Source organism: Papaver somniferum, chromosome 2 (assembly GCF_003573695.1).
Source record: "Papaver somniferum cultivar HN1 chromosome 2, ASM357369v1, whole genome shotgun sequence".
Classification (NCBI taxonomy): Eukaryota; Viridiplantae; Streptophyta; class Magnoliopsida; order Ranunculales; family Papaveraceae; genus Papaver; species Papaver somniferum.
This window is the reverse complement of record NC_039359.1, coordinates 66,098,293-66,107,904: the sequence shown is the minus strand read 5'-3', so window position 1 is coordinate 66,107,904 and position 9,612 is coordinate 66,098,293. Positions and strand designations below refer to the sequence as shown.

The following is a 9,612-nucleotide window of genomic DNA, read 5'->3' as shown; positions in this document are numbered from 1 at the left end:
TTATTTTCTTTGCTTTAAAATTAAGTCTAAAATCGATTGCTTTCACAAGTCTCAACGAACTTTTTATTACAACTCAATTTGAAATCACATCATCTCACACATACCATTAGCTTATAAGTAATTTTCAAGTGATCGAATGATCTATACGAAACATTCCGAGTTGACATCAAATGACTGTCTCACATGAATCAAGTAAGATGTTTCAAGGCAATTTCACATGATCATCTTTTGACTTATTATTATTTGGTTTCCAACAAGTAAATTGTTTCCAACGAAACTCGTCAAGAATAATGATGAATGTATCTAAAGAAAAAAGCTTCCAACATATATTTCGAGAAATAGATAAGCGAGATAAACTCGGCTCGAAATATCAAATGTGTATAATGTAAAAGTCTATATATCTATACGACTTAGTCTCCTTAGGAGATAGAATAGACTTCTGAGTGATAGATAAGTTTTAGTATCCACATACCTTTTGTTGATGAAGTTCCTCTAAACTCTCCTTAGTAGATCTTCGTCTTCAATCGATGAACGTCATGAAGTCTAAAGCTCAACTAAACATTCTATCCTAATCCGAGACATAACTATAAGTAGACTAGAAATCAATATTTATAGATTTGATCACCTAAACTTGACAAACAAGCTTGAGATAGCAACGCTTGCAAGTTCGACCGAGCGGTGCTCTAACATTACTGGCAATTCAGGAATGGTGGTCTGGAACTTAATTCCTGCAGCGATTATTTGGACGTTGTGGAATGAAAGAAATAGCCGTCTCTTCCCAGAAAAGTACAACTTCAAAACGGATGGAGACTTATGTGATAGCGCAAAAGTTTCAGTACTCTCATGGAAAGTTGCATCTGGAAAACAAATCCATGCAAATTTTTCTCATACTGTATTGAACTGGGAAACTGTTTTCTATTAATTTGTTTTGCTTGTGTTCTCTTTTGCTACCTCTGGTAGCCTAGTTGTACATTCTTCCTTATTCTAATAATATCTCTCTTCCTATAAAAATAAATGGTGATGTGACTCCCTTAGTTTTGACGAAGCCAGAGATACAACATCCAACGACCAATAGAGAACGCTATACTATAATAATCTAATCCATGAGTATGATTCTTCACAACCTTTGACTTATAGCTAAGGTAGTCGAATTATCCAAGGTTTATGGAAATCCTGTTATGAAAATCCCCAATGTTTTGCTAACATATTTATGGGTATTTATCAAGACTTGCAAAATATTGGAACCACGCTTAATATTTTGTAGTTTTTATTCTACGTAACAGGAGATTGAATATTGAATGTTGGATAAGTAGTTGGGGCATCTCCAATAGAAGGCAAAAGTTATATATATTTTTCAGGACACATATAATTTTAGATCCCCATTTGAAATAAATTCATCTCCAATAGTAGATCCATTAAAGTAGGAGGGATGACAAAATAAATACAAAAGTCTTTCACAAACATCTTATCTAGACCTTTATAATGACCCCCGTGTCATCAACTTAACTAATAATTTTTATTGTGTTATGTATAAAATTAAAATGAGATCGATAGAAAATAAAGAAAATTAGTTTAGTTTTTAAGTTAGTCACAACAAACTATAAATCTTAAGGTTAAAACCGTTAGACGATGGTTTGTAATCCAAAAAGTTGTATTTCTACAATATGTATAACCTTTCGTAAATAAAGGCCTATGTAACACCTCCACCAAGATTTTTAGCACCCATCATGGAAGATGCCCTTTATGTTATTTAATTTCATTTTATTTCTAATGCATACAAAATTCAAATTCGCTCTATTGGAGTAATATTCATATTCCCATGTCAAATACCTAACCATATTATAGCAAGACCTGTTGGATCACATTGGTTATGTATTCTCATTTTATGGAAAATTAGTTTCTAATTCCGTTTATTTTGAACGCGCGATTCGGAGATATAAAAACCAATTGGGGGATATAGATTATTTCTCCCAACAAGTAGTGTTTGTTAAGGGGTGACTTTTGGGTATGAAAATACTAAAATATCCTCCCCTCAAAATAAAAATCTAAAAACTTAAAATAAAAAAAACATAATTATATCCCATTTCCATCTTCACTTCTTATTAGTCTCTTTTAGGTTTAGGGGTTTGAAACTCAAATATTCCCCATTCCCTTTCAAATTCTAAATTTTCCCCACTCCCTTTCAAATTCTCTTCTCCTTCTCTGACGGCTCCTCACTTTGAAAATGATTTTTTTTTTACATTGGGAAGTGATGAAAACCATGCCGGTAGTGATGAAGACCATGCCGGAATTGATGAAGACCATGCCGGAATTGATGAAGACATGTCGATAGTGATGAAGACCCTGCCGGTAGTGATGAATCCCATGCCAGAAATAATTTTTTTACATCGCCGGAAGTGATGAAAACCATGCGAAATTGATGAAAACCATGCCGGCAAACGGTGCCGGCATGCTTGGTAACTAACATTCAATTTCGTAACTAAATGCCGGCATGCTCGATAGAAATCTATAAATGGCGGTAGTCAAGTGAAAAAAAAATCAATTCTCTAGATACTTTACATCGTGTGCCGGCATAGAAATTTAAGCAACATACTATGCCGGAAAAATGTGCCGGCATGCTCGAGAATTAACTAATTGTGCCGGAAATGATGAAAACCCGAAAAAATTCAAAATGGAATAGGTTTTGAGGAACACAGCCGGGAGGGGCTACGCCCCCCGGACCCCCCCAGACCCCCTGGATAATCTTGGTGTCGGCATGGACGTGGTATGAATACCATGCCGGTATGGCTGCTTCCGGCATGGTATTCATACCACGTCCATGCCGGCACCGAGATTTTTCAGCTGCAAAAATGGTGGATTCAAAGAAAAAAAAAGTCAAATTTTCAACCTCTTAGCAACAATTCTCTCTTCACAATCATCCTCCATTTTCACCAAAATAATTTCCCTCTCAAATTTTCTTTCCCTCCTTCTACTCTCACCTCACTTAACCAAACACAAAAAATAATACACACTAATCATTTATCAAATAATCTTAAGATTTTACTAATTATTATTAATCACTAATCCTGATTAGTAGGGTAGATTATGAATTACTTAAAATACTTAGATAAGGGGTGACCCTGATTTGATATTTGGATCCTGTTTTTGTCCTTTTCCTATATTCGCCAATTATTTTTTATATCCCCAATCGCGCGTTCCTTATTTAATATCTTTTTAAAGCTCAATCAGCCACATGCTTTAAGGCCAAACACCATGGTATGCAATTTTCCTTGGCTATAGCTTATTTGAAACTAAGAGAAATGGATCTAAAGGCAACCTCATTATAGTGCCTTGCCATCCCTTAGCTATACTGCATAGAAATTAAGTTTTCGTGTAAATATTTTTTTTCCACTAAGAGTATTTGTGTAGGTTAAAAGATAATTATTAAGAGAAAATAAAGGACATATAATACGTGAAAAATAGAGTTTTAGTAAAAAAAAAGAGTTAAAAAGAGAAGTTTTAGTATAACAGGAATACTAGAAATGAATACTTGGTTTCCGTGTAAAATGCAACGAGTACTCAATATCCATTTTAACACAAAAACGGAAACTGAATTTCCGTAAAGTGAAGAAGTAAATAGAAACTGAGTTTCCGTGCCATTTCCCTTAACTACAAGGTGTTCCAAATCTGATCAACTTTGTAAAATAGTTAATAAGGGATGTCACTATTTTAAAACGACACAGAAGACCATGTAGTTTCATTTCATTGCGATGAATCTATAACGTAGCGAAATCATCGACCATTAGTGCTTGGCGTAACGTATTAGTCTCGAAGCAAATGGGGTTGTGTTCCTTGGAAAAGTAATCTTAAACTGTAATGCCTGTGTTTTTAAAGTCGACTGCGGGATCCGTGCCAGACAATCAGCTAATATAAATTCCATTTGGCACACGAAAGGAATCTCTCGTTCTCTACAAGAGCACATTCACGTAACTGATCTTGTCCCCGTTCATGCTTTGCACTTTGCAGAGACTCGAGACGTGACATGAAATTTCTTGGAAGCCAACAATGTCTTTTTTTTTCTTCCGAAAATGTCTGGTTTAGGGCAGCTCACTACCGTGATGTACACCAAAAGGTGGTGGATCCCACCATTAACCCCACCTCCGGCAAATGAATCTTCCCAGGAAATCCCTAAAAGCCGTTCGATCATTTTACTGTGTAAATCACGGTATATAGCTGGTGTACATGTATCATTGCTGTTTTTCTTTTTGCAAGAGGTAGACGCGGTTAGAGACTTATGAAATCAAGTCACATCGGTTACTCATTTCAGTAGCATATAGTCTCGGTGTTCCACCCATCCATACACCCTATGATCATCGCCAACATAGAAGTCATGCCCGGGTGCAAGTAAAATCATAGACACTCATGACAGAGAATGCCAATGAGTGTATTGAGATCTTGCTCAATGCTGATAGAAATCATAATCGAAACGCTGAAAGCACGCCACCTCGCCGTTCACAAATTACTCATGCATAAGCCCGCGAGCCCTTTAACATTTTCACAAAAAGCAGGAATCTCTGAGAAACGACGCGTAAAGAAACGCTTTTTCCATTTTAGGGGAGTTATTGAATGGAACCCAAACCTGCAGTATAGTTAGAAATTCACCGCAAAGGGTTTCTTATTTTGCTCTAGGGTTTTGCTTTATAATTCCATTTTTGATTTCATTCTGAAACCTTCATCATCTCAATCATTTTTCTCTTCTTCTCTCACATTATGTTTCGGTGATAAGAAGACCGCCGGAGATTGTTCATCTCGCCGTTTCTCTACATTTCCGGTCATTTTAAGGTATTTTGAGTTCAGTGTTTCAACCAAAACCCTAAAAAAATCTGATGGGTTCACTGTTTTTTTTTTTTAGTATATGAAGTGGGGTTTAGGTCTACTTTTTCATAAATCTTTGAAAGAAATGTGTAGATTATGAGTTTTTTTTCAAGGATTTACTTGTTTTTGTGTTAGATTCTGTGGTTTTCAGTGTCTTTTTTTGTTTTGTTTAGAAAATGGGGTTTTAGGTCTACTTTTTGATAAATCTTTGAATGGGTGCTTGGATTATCAGATTTTTTCAAGGATTTGTTTGTTTTTGTGTTTGATTCTGTGGGTTTCAGTTTATTTTGTATTTTGTTGTGGGATTTAGGTTTATTTGTGTTTGATTCTGTGATTTTCTGACTTTGTTTTTGTTATCTTCTCTGTATGTTGGATTTTGGGATTCCTTGTTCACTTTCTCAAGGAGCAATCAGTATTTTAAGGTACTATTTCTCGCACTCTTACTTCCTTATACTGTGTTTTTGATGTTTTTATTTACTCTAGTAATCTTGTTAAGCATTTTCTTCAGTGAGTTGGGGTTTGATCTTGAAACCCTAGAAATTTTTAGCATCGAAGACCTTCATCTTGCATGATAGTTAGTGGTCGTTATCAGATTATGAGTGTTGTTACTGATCTTTGCTTGTTTATGTACATTATATGTGAGATTATGAGTGTTTTAAGTGGTGGTATGCTTTTAGTTAAAAGATGGTGTTAAGGGGTTTTATGATCCTACCCTTAACAGTTGGTGTTGAGATGTTTTATGATCCTAGATGGGTTTAATGCTTCTAGCTTAAGTGTTGATTTCAAGGGGATATTATGCTTCTAGGTTGATTGTCGATGTTTAGATGAGGAGTGTGTTCTGGGTTTTTTTAGCATATTGTTAATTACTCCGTACTAGTAACTGATAGTACTCAAGTAGGTAAGTTTTGTTGATTACTCATGCCCATTTATACTATGTTAAGATCTTTTAGCATGTTGGGTGATGGAAATCGTGGAATTATTGGTGTTCTGTCTTTAGAAAAGTTATGTTATATATGGAACTTGAGGGAGAAGAGTATAAAATCTATGAGAATATACTCCCTTGATTTATGTTTTCTAAAATGAGGTGTTTAAGTGTATGCACTTTGAAACCCAATTGTTACTAGCAGCAGCTCATTTCTCTCTCTCTTTTTTTTTTCTTTCTAAATCTTTTGAAGTTATCTGAATGCTGGAATTACCATACTTTGCTAGTTACTGTCATTTTTGAGCCCGAATGCCTTTTGCAATTGCAATACTTGTGTATATTTTCCTTGGTTTAAATCTTTAGTCCCATAAAGGATACCTCTAATTTCATATACATGGTTTATCAAGTTAATGAAAATTTCATTGCTTAAATGATGCAGGAGGAAAAATGAGTCAGAAAAAAGGGGGTGGCAAGCCATCTTTTCCTGGTAGTAGTAGTTCACCTGCAAAATGGAAAGATGCAGGTGGACAAATCTCTGGAGGTTCAGGCTCTGGTAACCTAAAGGCTGGAGTTGTACAGCTGGGTTCTAATATCGCAGACCTAAGCCTTGATTCCGGTAAAGATTCTCAGTGGGAGGTAGTGTCTCGCAAGAATCGAGGCGCGGCAAGTGCACCAAAACAGTGGGGTCCCCAAAATTCCTCTTCTCCATCCTTGGTTTCGGGAAGTTCCCAAAATTCCTCTTCTGCATCCTGGGTTGCAGGAAAGGCTGCAGGAGGTGCCTGGCAGGATAATAAGTCAGGTGGACGAGGAATTACGAAAAGCCAATCTCCCAATGCAAGCTGGGAGAAAAATTACATGGCACCACCAAGTAAGATTGCTCCTCCTTTACAACATGGTTGGCAGTGGGGTGCAAGAAATGGCCAAGTTCAAGCTAAGGCAGCAGAGAATGTACCAGTTCAAGCTAATCCAGCAGAGAGAGAGAGTCTCGAATATGATGTTGATTATGAGGAAGACATGATCGAAGATAGCGATGATGACATCTATTCTGATGGTTTCGATTCAGATGATAGCGTGAAGAGCCATGAGACCCGCAAACAGAACAAGTGGTTTAAGAAGTTCTTCGACATCTTAGATAAATTGACCCTTGAGGAAACAAATTCATCTATACGGCAGTGGCACTGCCCAGCATGCCAAAATGGACCAGGCGCGATTGACTGGTACAAAGGATTGCAACCACTAATGGCCCATGCTAAGACCAAAGGATCCAAGAGGGTGAAGCTTCACAGAGAGTTTGCTGAACTCTTGGATGAGGAGCTGAGCCGGAAGGGAACTTCTGTTGTACCAGTTGGTGAGGTATATGGTAAATGGCATGGTCTTCATCGATCTGTTCCTGATAAACAAATTGTTTGGCCTCCGATGGTTGTAGTTATGAACACTCAGCTTGATCAAGACGAAAATGAGAAGGTATGATTTAAATGTTTGAAGTGAAAAAATGGAATTTGTTATCATTGAATTTTGGTTCCACCATTTTGCTAGTGGTGGATTGACTATAAATATTCTGATAAAAAGCATAAATTTGGGAAGTAGAAGTATATATGGGGACTTGCTTTCTCTATTTTGCATATGTATATCGATGTTCAATGCATCTGTATATCGATCATTAGGAGTTTCTGGATTTTATTATACTCTGTTTTGTTATTTACCACTTGTTCCTTATATAATTCATTGCTTCCTGTCATCTGCTATGTATATCATATAGTTTGTGTTGTTGAATGGATTTGCAGTGGATTGGCATGGGTAATCAAGAGCTGCTTGATTATTTTAGTGCATATAATGCAGTGAAGGCTCGTCATTCCTATGGTCCGAAAGGGCACCGGGGAATGAGTCTCCTCGTATTTGAAGGCTTACCTACAGGCTATGTAGAAGCTGAGAGACTTCACAATCATTTTGTTAAGGAAGGAAGAGACAGGGATGCCTGGGATCATCGCAGAATTCTGTTCTATGCAGGTGGAGCACGCAAATTGTATGGTTTCATCGCAAACAAGGAGGATATGGATAACTTCAACCTCCATTCTCCAGGTTCGCTTCACATCTTTAGCTTCAGTACAGTAGTATGGTTCATTCTTTTATTGAAGGTCATCCTACCATACGTCTTTGTAGTTTGTAGAGCAATTATCCAGCTGTTATTTTTCTTACAGAATTATTTGCTTTGAGATATATATTAAATTCCGCTTCTAAAGGTAGTTAAATATGTTTTGTTTACATGCTTCAACGTGCTTAACCAGGTAAGTCAAAGCTGAAATTTGAAATGAGATCATATGAAGAGATGGTGGTAACTCCAATGAAGCAAATGAGTGAAGAGAATCAGCAGCTGTTATGGTATAAGAACAGGCTCGATAAAAATCAACGTCACACAAAAGGCCTCGAAGAATCGCTTGGGATTATGAGTGAGAGGTTAAGAAAGACGACGAAAGAGAACGTCATTGTGCGGGAAAGAACAAAATTGCAGCATGAGCAGAATAAGGAAGAGGTAAATTTCAAAACTAGTTGCTGTTCTAAAGCATTAGCTACCAGCTGCTGTCTGTCTTCGTATTTCTTGAGTAGTTAGCAGGCCTTTTATATTTAGCTCTCACTGCTCTTGCTTTCTGCTATTGTTTCTTTGACTGTGGTCATGGCTGTTGAAGTAGTTCTCTTTCTTCTCTTGTGATTGTTTTTGTTGAACTGAAATTAGACTTTTTAGAAGCATTGAAGTTCCCAACATCTTACAAAACTTGAAAATTAGACTTCATAAGTGGCAAAGGGCTACTATAGGTACTATTTTCTAAAGCTCATTAGGTTAACTAGAAATAGGGTTTGTTGCAAGGGGTGATTAACTTAACATAAAATCGTGACTGACATCATATTTACGTGTATTATGTCCTTTTACCCTAGTATATATACTTAACTGAAGTAAATATTGAAAAACTACTATGTTTACTCTTTGTTAATAACTGTCTTATATGACTCTGATATGTTCTTATTTTATAGATGGATCAACAAGAACAATTTTACAAGGCCCAAATGGAGATGATCCATCAAAAGTTGGGGGAAAAAGAAAAAAACTTTGCAGAACAGCTACAAGCAGAACGCACAAAGCAGTTGAATGTTGTAGATTCCAAGAGTACTGAAGAGAAGTTGATCAGGTAACAGTTCTTAACATATGTACTAAGAAAACAGCATTTTGAAGTTTGAACCCGTATTTCTTGTGTGTGCATTATGTGGTTGATATCATTAGTGTTGCTTTGTCCAGGAACAAGGAGATTGCAAAATTCATTGAGACCCAGGAAGAAGGCATAGATCAATTTTTAGCAGAAAGAGACAGCTTGATCAAATTGCATGAAGAGAAGAAAGCAGAGCTGAAATGTAAGCATTTGCAAGAAGAGGTTGACCTGGAGAAGGAGTTCGATACATCGTTGACTGAACTCATGAGTCGCCACAGTCCTCAATCCGCTTAAGGTGGGATTCTAGCTTTGGTTCATGGTCACAAGTAGAAGTTGTAGAGAGGGATATGCAGGAACATACATACAGTCTTTCCCGCTTTAGCCATAGACACCCAGTTTAACTTACTGCACTTTTTTATTTTCTTCTTTTGATTTTCTAGGCGTAAGTTCTGAAGAAAATGACTCCAGTTATTTTCTTCCTTTTGAAGTCTAGGCTTTTATATTCTGAAGAAAATGAAAAGACAAATGGTGGTATAGTAGTATACCGAAACTCTTTTACTGTTTGATTTTTCAATCAGTAATACTAATACTATTACTATTAGTACTTAACTTAGAGTTTCCTCTTATTTCCCGATA

The 9,612-nt window shown here is 36.6% G+C and overlaps 1 protein-coding gene across 1 annotated transcript; it reads left to right on the top strand.

Moving 5' to 3' along the window:
* Window positions 1-4,539: 4,539 nt before the first annotated feature.
* Window positions 4,540-9,610, top strand: LOC113347899 (protein SUPPRESSOR OF GENE SILENCING 3 homolog). Its single transcript, XM_026591588.1, has 7 exons — window positions 4,540-4,821; window positions 5,258-5,276; window positions 6,216-7,240; window positions 7,561-7,855; window positions 8,062-8,306; window positions 8,804-8,958; window positions 9,066-9,610. The coding sequence occupies exons 3-7, from the start codon at window positions 6,224-6,226 to the stop codon at window positions 9,268-9,270; spliced, it is 1,917 nt and encodes a 638-aa protein (XP_026447373.1). The 5' UTR covers window positions 4,540-4,821; window positions 5,258-5,276; window positions 6,216-6,223; the 3' UTR covers window positions 9,271-9,610.
* The last annotated feature ends 2 nt before the right edge of the window (window positions 9,611-9,612 follow it).